Source organism: Symsagittifera roscoffensis, chromosome 8 (genome assembly GCF_963678635.1).
Source record: "Symsagittifera roscoffensis chromosome 8, txSymRosc1.1, whole genome shotgun sequence".
NCBI lineage: Eukaryota > Metazoa > Xenacoelomorpha > Acoela > Convolutidae > Symsagittifera > Symsagittifera roscoffensis.
This window is the reverse complement of record NC_087069.1, coordinates 39,388,029-39,408,735: the sequence shown is the minus strand read 5'-3', so window position 1 is coordinate 39,408,735 and position 20,707 is coordinate 39,388,029. Positions and strand designations below refer to the sequence as shown.

Sequence of the window (20,707 nt, the reverse complement as noted above, 5' to 3'; positions counted from 1 at the left end):
TAAGTAATCTGATCTGAAATGCTGTAAGTTTTGAAGACTTGGAACCATTTAATGAAATAAGAGGAAAAAAGTTTGGCAGAACCAATAAAAGTGTTCGAATTACTCAATCGTTTGTAGGTGAGAATCGACCCAGTACAACATCTCAGTCGTCTCGTCTACTGTGAGTCCATTCGGCCAACTGATCCGTTCGACTACAATTCTAGTGGTCATAGTGCCGTCCATGTACATCCTGCCAATGTGCTTATTACCGTACCCCCAATCAGCGTAGAACAGGAGTTTGCCCCTCGGGTACACGACTATAGGGCGGGGCGATTTGATACCTTCACTCACGAGAGTCTTCCGATATTTGCCATCAATGGTTGCAACTTCAATAGTGGCTCGCTCATTGTCGGTCCAGTAAACATTTCTAAATGAAACATATCAGGAGATCATCATAATGACTAATCGAAAGATTATCACAATAACTAAAACTCAGAATTAAAAGTTTCAATTATTCCAAAAAATTTGACAATTGGGATGCAATTTGGCTATTTGGAGACCAGCGATGTTGCAAAATATTTAAACTATCGCTAAGAACTAAAACTTTTCGAAATCCTAAGCAGAAATTCGAGACATAATATCGTCTATCAGTCCTGATTGGCTGAATGAAAATAAATTGAGGTCAGATTTGAGATAAGGCCAAACTCAAACAAGGTTTAATTGAAAACATCAAACAAGCCAGAGTTTGTTATTCAGAAATCCTCGTCATTACATTGATCAAATTTAACTATGAACAACCTTGTGAAATGAGTTAAAAGTGTGTCACAGGATACTGAAATTTAAAAAATGGAAAGAGCAGGAGGCGTACTTTCCGACCCAGTCTACAGAGAGACCTTCCGCTCCTTGGACATCTCTCGTTATAAAATCTACGGGCAGCTCTAGGCCATTGATATGAGTCCTTCGGATTTTGCCCTGAGTATTGTCGACAAAAAACACCCGCTCCAACTCCCTGTTGAAGTCGGCTGCCACGATCAGATCCCCTTCGTCTTCCACGATTTCAACACTGCCAGTGTTTAAGTTCAGACGACGAACAGATACCTCGTCGCTGAAACGAACATACATGAAAACTATTCCTGATTTTCAAAATGATATTTGGAGAAAAACAATTTCTGTTTATGAACTAAATTCACGATATATCACCAGATATATCACAAACTATTGCGGTTACTCCTTGATTTTTTTGAACGAAAATTGGGGTTTGATATTTTTTCAACGGTTGACAGGTTAAAAGGGTCAAAAAAGAAAATACTTCTGCCTAATTTTCACACTGAACTGAAGTGATTTCTGGAGTGTGGGGAGGAAACGAGCACGTAAGGAATTAAGAGCTGAAAAGGGGTCAGTAGTTCTAACGTGAACAAGAGATAAGTGTCTTCGCCGGTTGTAGTTTGTACGTGTTTGCAGACAGTGTCTGAGGTCAACGAGTATCCGTCTACACAGCTGCAAACAACTCCAGGTGCCAAGTTGCGACACCTCTGCGTGCAGTATCTAAAAAACCAGAATTAAACAAAATTGGGAGGGCAAACTGTGCACTGAATAGGCGCACAATTTTGTGTCTGTATGTTCCTGGATTATCCCAAAGTTAACAGGGTGCTGTGCAAGTACCACAGAATGTAATGATAGCCAGCACAGTTATCTGCCTATCAAGTGTTGTCTTCAAGAACATTTGTTTACACAGAGGCGAAGCTGCGCTTCGCAAAAATTTGCAAGAACAATACTAAAAAGCAGCTCTATCAAGTGAAATAAAAAAAATAGAATTAAGCCTCGAATTTGCAAAAACTCGGCTACGTATAGGATTCGAAGCTGCAATCTAGGAAATTTGAGTCTCACGCACTATCTACCCGGGATGACCAAAAATACTAGTCATACAATTTCCATATAAGGAAAAATGCTAGTCATACACTTTCCATACAATTCCATACGTTTCAGTCGTAGCAGCCCAAAAAACGCTTAAATGTTTTGCCAGCAGTTGAATTGATTGATCAAAGCTTTTTTTTTCACAAAAAAATTTTTAAGAAAATTCTAATCATACAATTTCCATAAATGGAAATTGTATGGTTAGCATTTTTTTTTTCATACCATTTTTTCCCCTTTTTTTATGAAGAGATACCAATTTCGATGCCAAAATAACTATAAAATACCTTTGAAATTCGATTAAACTCATTTTGCAAAAATGTATGAAATTTGTATGACTAGCAATTTTCCGTAGACTAAATGTATGAAATTGTATGATTAGCATTTTCGGTCAATGGAGGTCAACCCGGGTGCTCAGCCACGGATGCTTTAAATTACCAAAAACTAATCACCAATAACGCAGCTACATATGCTAATAAATTGCCAATTCGGTGCAGCAAAAGTAGCATCAAATACAAAGAAAAACAGACAATTCTGCATGTAATAAATTGGAAAGCATAAAGATAAATTATGTCATAAATTATGCATTTCGAAAAAAAGTTGCGAGATACATTGCGTTGGAAAAGTTTCTGAAATTGAGCTTTTTATCATTGCTTTGAACTTTTCAATCGAAATTTTATTTATAACTTGGGTTAAAAAAAAAGAAGGTTCGTAATAATACATTCGCATAGTCTAAAGAAGAATTAGATTATAATTCCTTGAACTCCCAAATCTTTTTAGTGGTAGAATAATTTCTGATAAAATTACTTAAATCTGAAAAGTAACTGGATCGATAGGTAAAACTTATGTTTAGTTAAGAACTATAAAGTTAGGTTTTAAAACTTCTGACAACCGTAAATTCCAAAAAATTTTAAATTTCCCTTAAGTAAGAGAGACATAGTCATTTGAGTTGAATTAATCAAGTTGGCGAGAGTATTTTCAATTAAAAAACAAAGATAACCGGCTACAGTGCCAGTAGCTTAGAAAGTTCCGAACATAGTCTTTACAAATACAACAAAAAAGTTTTTTTTTGAACTGGTGCCGTTTTCTTTCGGCGTGGATTAAAGTAGCCAATAGCTGAAATGACTAATGTGCTAACATTCCAATAAATGAGGATTCGATTAACTTACTTGCGTCTTTTCTTGTATTACAAAATGAAACTTCCTATCGAGCCAAATCCGGAGTAAATTTCCGTCTATCTTACCTCGGCTGTAGGCTGCATTCATCAATGTCCAGACATCTGCTGTGAGTGTCGTCATTAGGTTCCAACTGGAACCCCTCGTTACACTGCCCACACCTGTATCCGGACTTGAGGTCCACGCAAACTTGTTCACAGCTGTTTCCTTCTTCTATTTCACACTCATTTACATCACAGTTAGTCTCGTCAGTTCCGTGCTGAAGTGGGGAAAATTGAAACTTTCAGTAGTAAAATAATTAAGCACAAGAATTTAGGAAACTCTTTGTGAAATGATTCTTCGTGTAGTCTAAAAAAGCGAGTGATACTTACATCACAGTCATTGGTGCCATCACAGACTTCGTCAATGCTGATACACTTCTTCCTCAGGTTCCCCACACACTCGAACTCAGTTTCAAGGTCACACTGTGTGCTCGCATCATCCTCCTCATAATCACAATCATCTTCATCTTCGTCCGACTTATCGCCACAGTCGTTCATGTAGTCACACCTGCTCAAATGCAAACTGATGAAATACAAGCGTCTGATGTGTCTTTCAACCAATCAGAATCGACTATTTCGCACATAACAAACAAATGTAATTATATTGAGATTAATGGTGAAGATCAATTTGATCTGTTTTTGATCAAAGAATATAATACAACAGGGACGTTTTGGTTTCTAAATGCTTAAGAAGCTGCGTTAAAGAGGCGATTGGCGCCGCCTTTCAACAACCTAGTGTAGATTATCTTGCACCCATAACAATTTTTGTAAATCTGACTTTCTCAAAATACGAAACTGCAGTTGGATTCAACATTACCCGCTTACTGACCTTAATCCTCCCAATATACATTTTCCATTTCGGCACGTGAACTCATTTTCTTGGCAAACGCGGTACTGGCATTCGGAGGAGGGTTCATCCGAGTTGTCACCGCAGTCGTTGTCATGGTCGCACTTGTATTCATTTGGGATGCAGAGTTTATTGTCGCACTGGAACTCATTCGCGGCACATGGTTCATGAGGGTATTCGCAATCTCGCTCGTCTTCGTCCGACTGTCCGCAGTCGGCTTCTCGGTCACACACCCAAGACTGGAGCAAAAGCATCAGAAATTTGAATGCTGATAACTGGTCAGAAAAGTCAACGCTCACTCACTATTTCCATTTGTTAAACTTTTAACAAGTAAAATCAGAAAAACAACTATAGTCGGTTGCTGTGAAAAGAGCACAGAATGTCCCGACCACCCGGCCACACTCAAAAGAAACTGCAAAAAAATTCATTTATTCTTCAAGATAGTGTCATGTTTTGTGTTGTGCGCGATTGATACAATGAGAGAACTATACAAACATACTAACACGTTATTCAATTAGGCATAGTCGTAACAGATATCTTCGAAAACATATCTTCGGTGAACAAAAAAGTTTTAAAAAAAACTTTCAAAAATGTTTTCTACTATTTTGCACAATAATTTATTAACAAAATATTAGCAGCCAAGTATGCCCGATTTTATCAACACTGAGACAAAATTGAAAAAATTGTGAAATATTCGAATACCGACTGAAATGGCTTTAATATGATATACTGCTCGACCCATTCCGATGATTATTCGTGGTATTATGAAACAGAATCTACAAAATTGTATTAAATTAAATTTCAATTTGTTTAAGTCAACTTGAAAAAAGTTTAATTTTGAAATTTGAAACCAATCAATTGAACACTAACCAAGGGTATGCATCTTCTCCTGTGGTTTCCAACCTCGGAACACTTGAACTGATTCGGCTCACACTCCAAGTTAGGGCAGTCCACGTGGGGCGCCTCCTCGTCCGAATTGTCCTCACAGTCGTTGTCCGAGTCGCACCGGTAGGCCTTCGGGATACACTTTCCGTTGTTACACTTGAACTCGTCATCGTTACATTGTACTAAAGTTACTGTAACAAACGAAAATACAGGTATGATTGCTAGTACATCCTTCAAGTACTAGTACAATAAAATTGTCGGAAACAGCATTTGCATTTTTTCATTGCCCATATGTTTTATTTAACGAAAATTGCAGAGAGGTAGAAAAAAATGTGAATGAGATTGAACTCAATGCTGACTGTTGCATAAATTGGGTGATTCGTCCGAGTAGTCGCCACAGTCATTATAGTTGTCACAAACCCAACCGTCAACATAGACGCAATTGCCATTGTCGCACTTGAAGTTGTCCTCGCCACAGTCGTATGTATCACATCCCTCTTCGTCGCTGTCGGTGCCGCAGTCGCCAGGGTGATTGTCGCATCGCCTATACCACAAAACAGAACATCAGGCACGTGGAACCTGATCTAAACTATATTTTATGATTGGATAAATTAGATATTTTACCACTGTAAAGTATTTAATATTAACCAATCATGATCCATCCACTAATTTTTATAAAATGTAAACTATACCTTGCAGTATATAGATCAGCACACAACAACAAAGACGAACATCCAAAGACAAATGACCCCACTACACTTAAAAAAGAATGGCCAACCACAAACCGATATGCCGTCCACAATCATAAACTCAAAGGATTTAGAGTACGACTTGACTTCGCAGAAAAGGACTTCATTGAACTAGACCAATGACCACCTCGATGTTCAAGTATACGTACAGATCCGAGTTACAAGGCATTCCCTCCACGCACAATCTCCAGGCCATTCCCAGACGAGGTCGAACACAAAAGAAGTTCTCTACCTAAAAAAGAAAAACCCGTCATAGCAAACCATTCTGAAATCAGATTGATTTCATTGGGAAACACCATCGTTGTCATAAGAAGACCCACCGATTGATGCCCCTCACTCCAGCGTCCTGGAACTTCTCTAACAAGAGAAACCGGACAAGAGTACGATGTTCGCCAAATACCAAGTTCCATCATCCATCCTTTGAATTGCAGAAAGATAATTCTAAAAAACTCTGTAAAACCCGGATGGGTGGAACCTGATCTAAACTATATTTTATGATTGGATAAATTAGATTTTTTACCACTGTAAAGTATTTAATATTAACCAATCATGATCCATATAACTAACAACCCACTTATTTGTAAGTGCTGAAATTACTTGTAATTTCAGCACCAGAGAGATTTGAATTTAACTTAGAAATTAGTTGCCTCTCCAAGCGAACTTCAGCAGCCGCAATAAACCAGTATACCCTAGATCTATTGATCCTAGCAGAGACTAGTTAAACAACCTGAGACTAGATAGTATAAGAGTAAGATTAGGATCGGTATTAGACTAAGAAGTTGCACGAATCTATCCGGCCGAAAATAAGATAGCGTGACGAGCAGACGGTGTACCCTATCCGAAATTACTCTATGAGTTAACCACATCGGTCCTAACCATTACGTTTCTCAAAAGAAAAATCACACGGTCATTGTACTCTGAACATGTAGTTCCTGCCAAGCAGCATGAAAAACTGAGCAGCTCTTATGTTGGCCATTTCCCTCGTAGGTAAATGATATTTACTCTTGCGATAGCAAGGGTGTTGCAATCTGGTACTAGACTTTTTCCCCTTAAATTACTAAAGACACAGAATGGTCAAAAAATGGAAATGGTAAATTTAGGTTCAGTTAACTAAATTCTAACAATTATAATATTATTTCTTTCTGTATGCGGCAAAGTGGTCTGGAGGTAACGAATAGGCTTGCGACGGCAAAGTTCCTGGGTTCGAATCTGACAGGACTTGTATTTTTTTGAACGCGAAAAATTCCGTTTCCCAAAAACGGGTCGGCTCATTATTTGTCGTCTTATGTTTTGTCGGCTTTGTTGCAATATTGTAGAAATAATGTTTTTTAAGGTTTTTTTACATTATAGTTGCATTTAGTGTTCTGGTTTCTCTCTCGTGTTTGTAATTTTACTAATCTTGACATGTTTATGTTTTCTTTTTTTGTCGCTTAAAAAGTTTATTCTGCCCAAATTATTTTGGCCTAATTTTTATCCGCTTAGTGACCTAGTTTCGGTTCGTTTCAAGGAAAACAAAGTTTTTAAGCTCACCTCTGGATCACACAAAAAGCTGAAAATAGAATTGCTAGGTCAAGTTTTTCATGACGACTATTTGTTTTCGGCTTTCATTTATTTTTTCTTTTCCTTTTCTTTCGGCTTGATAGGTTTTGGCTTATATTATATCGGTATGATGGCCATATTGCGTCTTTCGATATGCGAAAAAAGTTTATGTGTTAGTCTGTGTTTCGAGGGTAAAGGGGATTTATTAACTTGAGTCTTGTTAATTTTTTTTCGGCTTAAAGGGTTTCTGCAAGGTATTTTTGTTCCGGCTTTCGAAGAAAACGGAATATTTATGCTCGTTTTTAATTCAGTCAATTTTCACCGATCGAAATAATAACTTTCAACAAAACTTTTTATACCGCATTGAAGATATTGATTTCTTGATTTCAATTGTATAAAGTTATTTTTTTAAGATTAATTTTTTGTTAAGTTCTGGGGTTTAAAACTTGTCAAATTTGCCATGTTCTGAAGAAGTACTTTAAAGAGTTTATTCATAATGCTGAGAGCGTAACGCGAGTTATTTCTGCGAGGTTAGTTATCCGCACAACAAAATTGTTACCAATTGAATTGAGGCTAGCTAATTGGCCGTGTTAATTTCGAATGTTTCAAAAATTTACACTTTGACATTGTCCAAAGTATACAGGTTCTTAATATTTTCTTTTCCAGAAAACTATTCGATATGAATTGAGGGATAGTCGGAACATTCAGGGCTTTGCCCTGATATACGCGCAATCTTGTTCGGATTTGTTACTGTTTGGTAAATTTTCTTCCTATGCTTATTTCACATTCCAATTAATGTTTTTTTATTTGAAAACTAGCATTTTTTAATTGATCTAGTTTTTTCGCCATTTTAGATTTTAATTTTTTTACTTAGCGGCTTTATTGTTTTGTATCGCAAGTGGTGCGAAGCTCAGCTTTACCTCTATGTAAATATCTCCAATCAGAGAAATTCAGCTCTTCAATTTATCAGAAAATATTGGGTTCATTTCAAACTTACCACGTCTTGACTATGCATATATGGGTATCGGTACACTCCACGAACTCTAGACCCAACCATCCATAGATAGCATTTTGATTACTACAATCTGCAGGACCACAGTTAGTCGGCTCCCCTACCAATTCGTCACTACCTAGTCCGTCGTTGCAGTCGTCTGCTCCATTGCACGTTTTCTCCTCTCTAATGCACCTGTGGTTGCCGGCACAGCGGAACTCGTTATCTTCACATGGGATATCTTTGTACTCGCAGTAGAGTTCGTCCGAGTTGTCTCGGCAGCTGTCGTCGTGATCGCAGACGTTTTCGGTTCTGAAAACATTGATTGAAAAATCTGGAGCTACCATAGCAAAGCTCTAATATTTATTTGGTTGATAGTTATTAAAAGCTTATTTTAACATTTTTGCCTAATACTAGCATATTTAATTTGCCCTCTACAATATGATACCATTGAAGTAAGATATTACTAACTCTATTTACATTGGTTTCATGGCTAATTCTATTGCAATCATTACTGACAACAATTAAAAAAAATTGAGCGGAATCAAGTACAAGCTAAATTCTGTAATTGAATGACCATAGCTAGTCAGCTCCCCGCCAATTTACTATTTTCCTCCCTTCTTCTAGTTTTCCAAAAAATATATCTCAGTTTTAAATTTGAAAATATTTATATGAAAAATCTATTGAAACAACTATTCGCTTGGAAATTCTATTTTTGAACAAAAGTAGACATTGCCTCATATCCGAATCAAAAAGAAACGAAAACTCACGGAATGCATCGTCCATTATGACATTTAAACTCATCGTCTTCGCATGTTTTCATGGAGCACACATTTGCATCTTCATCTGCACCGTCAACGCAATCTTGCACTCCATCGCACACACTGCGGAACAGGATGCACTTCTGCGCAAACTCGCACGACAGGTGTGTGTGTTCGCCACTACCCTGACCTTGTTCACAGTATTGGGTCTTGTTGCTCCAATCACAGTAGCCGTGAATTGAGCCGACCAGGTACTGGTTCGAGTGCGAGCATTGACATACCGCTTTTCCATTATGTACGCGACATTCGTCCATGCATCCTCCGTTTTTGATGTCACAGGGACTTGTTTCAGGACCTGGACAAAAGTTTCAAACAATTGGAATACTTTTCAGATAAAATAGCGAAGAGCAGAAAAACGAGTGCCGAGAAAATTTTTGAACCGGGTGTTGAGCACATCAACAAAAACAATTGCAGCAGCAGATTTACTCCAATTTTTCGACATAGTTTGACAAAAAATGTTAGAATTTTCTTTCATAAGCAAAAAATTCTATGAAAAAGAATCGAGGCTACATGACAATCAGTATCAGTTTTACGGCAGCTTTGAAAATTGCCAATTCCTTTTTCAACCAATCAGAACGCCAAAAGTTCACATTTCTGAAACAGAAACTTGAAGTGAAAGGCAGTCAATTCGGACACAAATTTTTTCAGATAGGAGAAATGCTATGATAAGATGGATTTTATTGGAAACTAACATTGAACATCAGCGAGAGAAGTGAGTCTGAAGTGTCTCTGAATCTCCTGGTACTGGATGACATTGGCCAGGGATCCAGACACGCTCAAGTCAATTCTCTGCACGGCATAGACCTCTGGGTTAAAGAAGTATAGATAGTCCTCGTAGATGTCCATTGAGTTGATAGGCATGGAAGAGTTCAGCTCGTGCACAGGGTCGAAAGATGCTTCAGTGTCCGTCAGGTCGATTTTGCCAATGATTCTCCTGAAACCGAAAGAATCGAGGCTACAACTGCCACCATTTCCATGGAAATTGCCTCAGAAGAGGGAAGACGAAATTTTAGATAGTTTTCAAGAAGTAGCCAGCTAACTCTTGAAGAAGTTTTCAAGAAGTGGTCAACTTACAAACAAAAAGCCGAATAATACCTAAATATTGCCGACAGATATTAGTTGAAAAGTACGGTACCTGGTGATGGTTTTGAGGTTTTTCTGGTAAAGGAAGGATAAAATTATCTTACTTAACGCTGTCTGAATAGTAGAGCACCCTGGCGACTCTGTCGATGGCGAGGGAATCAATCATGCCGACATCCGCTCCCGAGAGAATTGTCTCGAAGTTTCCGCCCATGTCACTCGCGCGCACAATTTTGTTCGGGTTCTGAGATGCAATGTAGATGTGCCTAGCAAGCGGGCAATATTATTGACAAACGAATTAAATTATTTTGGACATTTTGTTCAACCAATTTATAATTGGAACATATCAACAAACAGCAAACTGAATCTTGTCAAATCTCCACAACATCGGAAAACACGAAACCTAACTTCAAAAGAACGTGAGACAGCAGGGATTCAACCAACTGCTTGCATCCAACCTTTATAGGCAAAAACGTTACACTAGATTACTGCAGCTACGTACGCTGTACAAAATCAAAAACCAGCGAAATCGCTTTAATCAAGCGGATATAGCTAATTTTTTATTTGAACGGATCCAGTTCTAAATTAGTATTTAGAAACCAAATATTTTATTGATAAAACTATCTCTATAAAATATTACTAACTAACCAATCATATTCCATCACTAACATTGACACTTATTGTAGTTTCAGCACCAGAAAACTTTGAAAATAATATAGAATACATTTGTTCTCCTTTGGAAGAAGTTCCAGATAACTAAATCGCGAATACCAGTATAGTTTCAAACTGCTTGTAGTTTCAGCACTAGAAAACTTTGAAAATAATATAGAATACATTTGTTCTCCTTTGGAAGAAGTTCCAGATAACTAAATCGCGAATACCAGTATATTTGTTTCGCGCGTCGTGCAAAATTTCGCAAGAATTTCAACATTTATCAAGTGAGTGATGCGGAAACTTTGCAAAGCGAGCGTACGGCCTGGCCTAATCCATTTCAAAACCTAAACTCAAATTGCAAAACGATTCCGTTGAGCTACCCCCCCCCCCAACGTTCCTCCTTTTGCTCAGCAGTATACCTATCCTTCACAAAAAAAATACGCATTCTTTTCTCAAAACCTTACATACTAAATTTAAAAACGCATAGATGTATAATTCCTTTACGAAGTATATTTTTCGTTTTTTTTCCGTTTTCCTCTATGCTCTCATTTTTTCTCTTAAAGTGAATATTTATTTAGTCGTCTGATTTTAAGGTCAATTCTAAATTAGTTTTGTCTGTTGACGCAAAAGCAACACGATACTATAAAATGCGTTTCACAGAAGCATTATATGCTTCCAGTAATTGCTCTTTACCTAAATTTTTTCTCAATCTGTAAAACATCAAAAATTATTTTCAATTTTTGTTATATGATCTTTGAAGGAAAAATTAGAGTCAATTTGAATGAACACCTAAGTGAGAGATCAATTGTTTCTCTTCAATAGTTGTTCCAGTCATTTTTGGATCTGATTTAGTATCATCTTCTGAGATAGTATCATTGTTATTGTTTTATCTTCATTTAAGGTCAGCTTGTTTTTTTATATAACGATTTTGCTGCTTTTTCCTACGCTTCGTGGTGTCTACCGGTTAATTCACTGTTTCTAGCAGTTGTTTGTAGGACAGAGTCGTCTGCATACAAAATCAGATTACTTTCACTATTTTTACCTAGCTCAATGTCGTTTATATTAATTATTAAAAAAAGCAGGCCTATCATGGATACCTGTTGTACTCCATAATTCACATTTTTGTTTTGAGATTATTTGTGTTAAATGGCAATGTATTGTTGTCGGTTTTTTAAATGGGGCTTCAGAATGTCTAAAACAGGTCCCCGAAAACCATATGCGCCACATTTCTCTTGTAAAATCATGTAGTCAACTGTATCAAAGGCTACTTTAAGGTTGATGAATGGGCGCAGCGTCTTCATGGTATTGAAGTTCCAATCTTTACGCACGTTTTCTTTTATGAATATGAAAGCATCAATTGTACTCCTTTTTGATCTAAGACCAAACTGGCATTTTTGTAATAATTGATACTTCGTCAGATATTGGTTCATTTAGTTATGAATGACTTGCTCAAAAATTTTACCTACAACTGGTAAGAAAAATTGGTCTGTAATTTCATGGGTTTAGATCATTGCCTTCTTTGAAGAAAGTGGTAACTTTAGCAAGGTTAAAACTGTCTGAAAAATCATGTTAACCCAAACATTTTTGTAAAAATTTTGTCAAAACTGGGAGCAAAATTCGGCAATTTTTTTTTCAAGTAATAGCGATTAAGTCCATATGTATCTAAACAGAAATTGGTTTTCGGCGATTCGATTGTATTTTATATATTTGCGTTTTGTCTGGAAAAACATTGAGTTATTTTGCTTTCTGACTCAATTCTTTTAAAGTATGAAATTTCCTCGCCAATTTCGCTCCAACATTTGCAAAAAAGTTGTTTAACACATCAACAATTATGTTCTTTTCTTCCATATCGCTGTTTTTGATAGCACATGTTAGATCGTTGTATAGTTTCAAAACCTCTCGGCTGATGTTTTTGTTGGGTTCCAATCGTGAATTTTTTTGGTTAAAATGCTCTTTTTTTTCTATTACGAACCAATTTTCTTCTGCCAATTTTCAATTTTACTTCTGCCATTTCTAGTTCTATTTTTTTTTTTAATTTCATAAATCGGTATTTTTTCGACATAGATCGTTTCCGTTCAGTATGCTTATCAATTCAGAGAGGTTTTTGCTTTTCCTTAAAATATCAATATGAAAGTCACCACAAAGTAATTGATGTGTAGATGGTGCTACTATAAAACCATCCAAAACTTTTCGTGAAAGCCAGGTTTCGATGCAATATAATTTATAATATAAAATACAAAAAGTATTGAATTAACACAGATTTGATAAAAAAAATAATTCAGGGATTATGTTAGTTAAATTTTTCCCTGTAAAATTTTATGCTCCGGTTTTGTAACGGTTGGTAATCGCTAGGTTTATGATCTGATGCGTAATAATTATAAGTAGATGAATCAATGTAGCAAAACCTTATAAAAATCAAAAAAATGTTGAAAAAAATTGAAACTGAATCTCCTTTCTTGAAACGGCGTTCAGAATGTTACAATAAAACTTAACGTAATAAAGAAGGTCAGTGCTGTGGAAAGTAAGCCAACAAAAACAAAAATACGATATTGCGAGAAGCAGAAAATTTCCAGATTGCAAAAAAGGACTCCAGGCCTTTGCCGAATCGAGCATTGGTGTTACTCTATGCCAGGTATGCTGAATATTTACATGAATTTGAATTTAATATGTGCAAGATGAAACACGTGTAGCAATTTCACGTGAGAGTTCTGCAAACAAAGTTCATTATGGGACAAAAGTCTTGTACCCGGTCGCATACCTTTGCTTTTTTAACCTTGCTTTACCTGTGATCAAAAAATTGTATGATACGAGCTCAAAAATAAGCGATTTTTTTTCCTGAGTTTCAAATAGATAAAAATTTGCTTTTATTTACTTGTAGCAGAAATCTAAGACGAAGTCATTTGCATGGATTCGGCTGATCACGAGATGTCGACTCTCCTTGATTCTGTCATTGCTCCTCTTGCCGTCATAGAACTCTATATCTCCGTTTGCGCCCGCAATGTAAACGCGGCTGTCTTTATGGTCCACCCGCACTCGATGGATCTCGTAGTCCAGTTCCAGTCTAGTCTCTTCGTCTCCATTTTCAGAAGAGATCGTTCTGATTTGGTTATCAACTACAAAATGCTTTGTTTTTCACAACGGCATTTAAACGAAGTGAACAGAAAAAAAATTAGGCTTATAAAATTTAAACTGATTGTAAAAATCCGACCTCAAACAACTTACAAAACAAAACAAAAAAATCAACAAAATAAAACATTTCACTGTCAAGTTTTATCGATCGAAAATTGACATATCATATAAATCGATCATGAAGATTATTTAATGGTTTTTATTAAGACCTTCTAAGTATTATTTTTAATTTTTCATTCATTCTTTCTATATTTCTTCTACCACCCGCATCCAAGTTTAGGCGTAAATAATCGATTATAACGGATTATTATGATGATTTTTTGACAATTATAATCGATTATAATTGCCAAAATTAGGTCCTTAAGGGATTTATAATCGATTATAATCGTGATATTTTCCAAGAGATTATTATCTCTTATAATCGATTATAATTGATTATAATTGATTATAGTTCTTACAAAAAACCCTTAAAATCAATTATAATCGATTATAATCGATTATAATCTCTTATTTTGCCGAAATTTTCTTTTATTCGAAATATATCTTATGGGTTGTTTTTTTTGTGTCACTAAAAATCTCTAAAAGAGAGATCTCTTGAACACTTTGGTTCATCTGAACACAAAGTTATACCACGAAACAAAAGTTTCATAGAGATCCTTTCATATGAGTGGAAAGGTTCTCGCGGTAGATGAAAAATAAATTTTCCGAATCAATCATAAAACTATATAAATCTACTGATGTTTTGGTGTTTAAAAAAGCTTAAAATATGCATCACAAAACAACTCTAATGGGGAAGAAATTAAAAAAAAAACTTATAAATTTGAATTAATTGGAAAACTTTAAAAACATTTTTCTCATTTTTCATAGGAACCAACGTACACAAAAAGCATAAAATATAAGCAATTTAGATGCAATTTCGAAGACAAAACTGGACAAACAAAAGGGATTATAATCAATTATAATCAATTATAATGGATTTTTGTGCAAAACTAAAAAAAGAGAAATTTGAATAAAAATAATGGATTATAATCAATTATAATCGATTATAATTGTGTCAAAAAATAGACGAATAAATAATCGATTATAATCGATTATAATGGATTATAATTAATTATAATTTGAATTTAAAAAGAGAGATTATAATCGATTATTAATTGATTAAAATTGATTGTTTCTCAATTATAGTGAGACTGGTACTAAAATCGTAATATAATCGATTATTAACGCTTGAAACTGGATGCGGGCACTAGACTAACTTGCGACATAGATGGTTTTGTGGGGACTGTGATATGACAGGTCACTGATGAAGCTCTGACTGTCGCTTCCTTCCAGCGTCATTTCAGAGACAGCTTCTTTAGAAGAGCCCTTGTTTGTAATTTTCACCAAATCAAGACCACTGCTTGTAACTAGATGGCTCTCAGGCTCTGGAAAAAAAACATAATCAAAGAAACAACAAACCATTATAATGTAGATAAACATTTGACATCCAAAAAGTTTTTTTAAAAATCACTTTTTAAAACTTCAAAAATTCGGTTTACATTGTAGATTAGGAACTTCATCATTGATCCCAATAAATTAAACATTCATCAGAACTACTAGTTCATTGATGTATATCTCAAACTTTAAAAACATTTTCAAGATTTTTCTTCTGAATTTATTAAACTTATTATATTGCACTTTTCTGTACTTTGCAAGCCAAAAAGATGACAAAATAATGCAGCGAAGTTTTAGAAAGGCTTTCAAAAATTCTAATTGTTGTAACCTGGGCAATCTTCGTCGACTTCCACTTTCAGGGCTTCATGGGCACAGTAACACGTGGGAGCACCCTCGACATCAAAGCAGAACTCGGAGCACACACTAATTCCGGTGCAAGCTGACTTGAACCCTGTCGGATCCTCTGAAGCCGCAGTCGTCACACAGAAGTCAGTCAAACCCCAGGACGAGAAGTCGGCAAAAGTGGCGTCCGCCTTCGTCCACGTGGCCATGTCAATTAGTTCGACTTTGCCCGACGACAGTCCGACATATAGACTTGAGCTAGTAGCAACAATTGATTTGACAGTAGCTGCGTCAAAAGAAACAGACCACCCCATGGCTGTCCATAAGTCGTTTTGCAGACTTCGCTTCTGAAAAAAGCAGTATCAAAAGTCTGATAATTTTTTTGGAAACAGCTTTTTGACCACAAACAACTGGTAACCAGTAAAACAAGACTGCTCGTATCAGGGCGAAGCCCTGAATGTTCCGACTGCCTTTTAAGGTCTATGGAGCATTAATAACATGAAAAATTTCAATGTGATAGAAAAAATAAAAAATTTTGAAAAAATTTGAGATTTTATGTAAAAACATCCCCCCACACCTCATATTAAGTACAAAGTGATAGATTTTGCGCCTATTAACAAATCAATTATTGCATAAAAGCATCCTTGAACCAATTTGGAACGATTTCCAAGACGGATTAAATCTCGCGCGTTAATAGCGCGAAATTTATCGCGCGTTAATTGTTCCAAATTGGCCAAAATGGCAGTCTTTAAACCCCCATAACTTTATGAAAAATGATCACAGGTAAAATATCTTTTCAAATTCAAGCTCAGGAAAACAATAACTTTCGAATGATATTAAAAAATTCCGTCAAAAATGGCTAGTTAAAAAGTCGAAATTTGTCTGAAGAAAAAAAAACCCACCCCCGAGCACAAATATTCCGTTACTTTCGTATCGAAAGTCGGAACAATAAAAAACAAAACAAGCTTATATATATCAACAAAAAAACTTACATATTGTTGCAATTGCAAATACCTGACTATTTTCGGCTAAAACATTTAAAAATGTTATCTACCTCGACTGAGTCAGAGTATGCGATATAGATGTCTTCGTTATATCCAGTGAGGTCTACCACAGTCTTTCCGCTGGTGAGAGAAATTCCTGTCTGTTTGTTAGTGGCATCCAAGTTGGAATAACCCAGAGTGTTGTCAGATAGCAGCCAGAGAAAAGTCCTATAAATCAATTATACCGTAGTCAAGATCTTTCCAAATAGTTACTTGTACTTCGCATGAAGATTCCTTACTAATGCGTGTAAATTTTAATGGCTGAAAATTCTAACCTATCGCTAACTTATAACTCTCAGTCCTCAAGAAAGTATGCTCCCCAAGTCTTCATAATGGAAGAATTCATCAAGATTTTTATCACCCTGGCCGAGATAAGCGGTAAAACAACTCAAGATTTTCTGAAAAAAACTTTTAAACCCGCTCAAGTTTTGCTTATAAACCCCTCAAAAGTCTTTCGTTTCTTGTGTCGGTTTTTGAGGCTTTTCAAGGAAAATTTGAGTGGTTCGATTTAATCGGTGCCGCTACATCATTTAAAATTGAGAGATTTCGGCGAAAAAAAACAAATACAATTAACCATTGCAGCAATAATTCAAATAATTGTTAAAAACAAACGGCATTGGCAAGTAGTATACGTTTGCTTTGCTGCGCTTACATCAGGCACGAGAGGAATAATGCGTGAGAATCAGAGTTTGTTTCTAATCTAGTTTTTTTTTCAGTTGCCTCAAACTGAAATTGGCTGAAATGTATTAACTTTAGATCGGCTGAAATATCTGCCGCATTTTGATTGAAAAGTCTAAATATAATTTTGTCCAAAACGTCTCAGTCTGAGATGTATCAACACGGGTTCAAACAGCCGATCAAACCATGGAAAGGCCCACAAAGGGTAAAGTGACTCCAGGAAGCAGTTGAAATACTTCCTACAACTCGACCCTGTACCTATTTGGGGATACATACATACATACAATCATAGATATAACACGCCATAAGTGTTCTTACTGTTTGAGGGTGAGCAGAGCGACTACTTCTGGGCCTCCATTGCTGCCCTGGATGAGTTCAATCCTCTGTTGGGGCGAAGAGACATTCATGGCCTCCAGAGTCCAGTGGCTGGAGTAGTGGTTTGCGAAGTACAAATAGTCTAAAAACAGACTGCCAAGAGAATCAGTATCAAAAACTTTTAAAAAAAAGATCATAACCAGGAGAACACGATACGATGATAAAATTAATGTCATCACACATTTTTGAAAGTCAGATTAATTTTAGAAATAATTTTTTGAAACTTGGTGAAAATTACTTCTGATAAAATAAATTCTAGGTTTTATGAGTTTATTGGAAATTAACTTGGTTATTGTTTCTCATTTAGACCACAAATTTCGAACTATCTATATGCAATTCATAATGACTTTCATTAGTTTTTTCTTTGAATACTAAAATTTTCAATGAAAAAAAACGTTGAATACATTGTGGTTCAGATCGAAAGGGGAAAAAATTCAAAAAATTTCAGTCAATTCAACCCTAATTTTGAAAGGCGATTACTCACCCAGATGAGGGTCGTATGTGATCTGAGTGACTCCGTTAATTCCGATGCCCTGGTCTGTCAGCACTTTGCCCATTGCGTCCGAGGGGGAGGCAGCCATGATGGCCCAATGGAGGTACATTGTGTTCTTAGTCACGAAAAACTGTTTCTTCTGATCTTCAGAGCCCCAAAAAGAACATGTCAGGGTCGTTATAGCTTTGCCTAAAATGTTCAATTTTTGTAAGACTTAAAAAATCTTGTATAGTTTTTTTGAAGCTCTTCTCCACACGCTATATGGAGTAATATATTTTGTGTCTAGTAACGTATTTTAAAGACCAAACAATTCCCTTCAATTCAATTTGTAATGATTTCTCAGCCGGAGCATATTGCCACTTTGAGGTTCAGAGAACTCAATACATCTCACACGTCAATTATATCAAATTATCAGAGTACATATTTGAAGCCCCAATAAATTTTTTAAACGATCGCAGATGACACTTTATTTAACATATAGCTTAAATTAAAACAAAACAGACAAACTGCTAATTGAAAAGACAAAATTTGTCTAAAGAAAACAAACGCCATCAAGTACAAACAGTCTTCCATCTTTTTCAACCATAGAAACAACAAGACTGCTATGAACAGATTAAAGCGTGTTTGATGTTGTTTGTTTTCGCATAGAATGATGAAATCATCAAAAAATCAAAAATATCTTTTTTTTGTAGAAACTTGATTAATTTCTGAGCCTGATTATTTCACCGCCAAATTTTTGCGTTGATAGAAAATCGGAAATTCGGCATCCTATAATTTATCTGAATTGGTATTTTTCGAGCCTTTATTACTTTAAAGAAATCATAAGGTGCAACACATATTTTGAAATAAACATATTTAACCAGCTCGTCCCAACTTATTTTAGTCTCGAGCGCTGACAGCACACTGACTATCACTTTTGAAGGAACTAGCAAGAAGCTTCTGTCCTTCATTTGAAAATTAGTGACGTGCAGTGAGGTTGGGCCAATTAGCATTCAACTCGCTCAACATAATTATTTTTCATTTTCCGAAACCATATCATTCAGTTGCATTATGTCAACGATGTCATGTAAAGTGAATAGAGCAAGAATCCCCAAAACGCAAAAATTTGATATCAAATTATCAGAACGCACATTTTTGAAAACCCAATAGTTTTTTTTTTTAATTGATTAAAGGTGACATTTAGATTATTATCTAACTCAAATTGAATAAAAACATTCTTGTTAAAAAAACTGCTCAAAAACTTCTCGTTCAAAACATAAAACATAGCCAACTGACAGTTTGAAAAGACTAAGGTAAGAACGCAAGTAAACAAAAAAACATTGATTTTGTTGAAAAAATCTCAACTTTCGAATTTCAAAGAGAAAATATATGCTCTTTAAGCTCTTTGATTTTTTAGAACAATTTATGATTAGCGCTTTTTTGATAACATTAACCCAACTTGAGAAAAGTGGATCAATAGCCAAATTTTATACAGCTGAAAATCTTAAAAATTAATTCCACTTTCAAAACTGGAAATTGTTCACAGTTGTAGGCGTTCGCATTTGGAGAGCGCCATTTACGTATTTTTCACAAGATGAATTTCAGTTGCATTCAAAAATATTAAGTATACCTAAATGTTTTCATAAATCCATGAATATGGCGATTTTTGAACCTATATTACTTACAAAAAAATTTAAGGTGCAATGCATATTTTTCTAAAATTTCAGTTCAAGCATCAAAGCTTTTCTGGTGGTAATGAAAAGTTATGTCAAAATTTGTGCGTAGAAACCTATTAATAGTTTCAAATAGGTAGCTACAAATCAGATTGGAACTTTTCTAAATTGCCGCCGTTATAAAACCAAAAACTTTGCGCGTTAATTGTCCCAAATTGGCTATTTTCAAACCCCTAAGACTTCACAAAAAAGATTACGCGTGAAATAGATTTTCGATTTTGAGTTAAGGGCGTCAATAGAAAAACTTAAAAATGAAAATGAAACTCCATTCATAAGTGAGTATTGAAAAGTCGAAATTTTTCTGAAGAAAAAACTACAGCGAGCACAAGTTTTCCACCCTTTCTTCGAAAGTTCCAACAATAACAACAAACATATGCAGCCTGTAAAAAGTTGGATTTCAATTGCCTAAAAAATGATAATTGCATCCAAGTCAACGATTTACTCTATAGTTTCTGTACTTCGTTTCTGTAGCTGGAATGACCAGCTCTTTTCGGTGCCTAAGTGCGCGAGACTGTCGTGGATGTCTGAAAAATCTCATGAGCTACTGATGAAGATCCTTCGGGCAGTCCCGGAGAGGTCTAGGGATGAATTAGATGAGACAGTGGGAGAAGATTTCGTGAAGTGAAGCGAAGGAAACATCAGTGAGTTCCAAAAAAAGAAGGCGAGAGGGATGATGTCGAGCGATTTCCCTACAATAAATGATAAGGATGAAACGCATCAGCTATGATGGAAATCGAGTCCCTGTGGATAGCATCGGGTTATCGAACTTGGAGGAATATCCTGCTGACTCATGGGGAGTACCCGTGTCACTGCCTGGTGCAGACGTTTT

At 35.8% G+C, this 20,707-nt stretch overlaps 1 protein-coding gene across 3 annotated transcripts in view; it reads right to left on the bottom strand.

The window, feature by feature from the left end:
- LOC134853106 (low-density lipoprotein receptor-related protein 2-like) overlaps positions 1 to 20,707 on the bottom strand; it is a 35,973-nt gene that overhangs the window by 8,563 nt on the left and 6,703 nt on the right. For all 3 annotated transcript variants that reach the window (XM_063869049.1, XM_063869046.1, XM_063869048.1), the window contains 18 exons: positions 18,158 to 18,355; positions 17,617 to 17,755; positions 16,632 to 16,788; positions 15,564 to 15,924; positions 15,058 to 15,225; positions 13,545 to 13,785; positions 10,126 to 10,284; positions 9,631 to 9,872; positions 8,888 to 9,233; positions 8,124 to 8,429; positions 5,198 to 5,382; positions 4,824 to 5,029; positions 3,936 to 4,192; positions 3,437 to 3,614; positions 3,134 to 3,324; positions 1,390 to 1,524; positions 848 to 1,084; positions 104 to 406 (listed from right to left, as the gene is read on the bottom strand). In XM_063869049.1, the coding sequence (XP_063725119.1) occupies positions 104 to 406; positions 848 to 1,084; positions 1,390 to 1,524; positions 3,134 to 3,324; positions 3,437 to 3,614; positions 3,936 to 4,192; positions 4,824 to 5,029; positions 5,198 to 5,382; positions 8,124 to 8,429; positions 8,888 to 9,233; positions 9,631 to 9,872; positions 10,126 to 10,284; positions 13,545 to 13,785; positions 15,058 to 15,225; positions 15,564 to 15,924; positions 16,632 to 16,788; positions 17,617 to 17,755; positions 18,158 to 18,275 (3,929 nt within the window). In that variant the 5' untranslated portion in view covers positions 18,276 to 18,355. The remainder of the gene's footprint in view (positions 1 to 103; positions 407 to 847; positions 1,085 to 1,389; positions 1,525 to 3,133; positions 3,325 to 3,436; positions 3,615 to 3,935; positions 4,193 to 4,823; positions 5,030 to 5,197; positions 5,383 to 8,123; positions 8,430 to 8,887; positions 9,234 to 9,630; positions 9,873 to 10,125; positions 10,285 to 13,544; positions 13,786 to 15,057; positions 15,226 to 15,563; positions 15,925 to 16,631; positions 16,789 to 17,616; positions 17,756 to 18,157; positions 18,356 to 20,707) is intronic.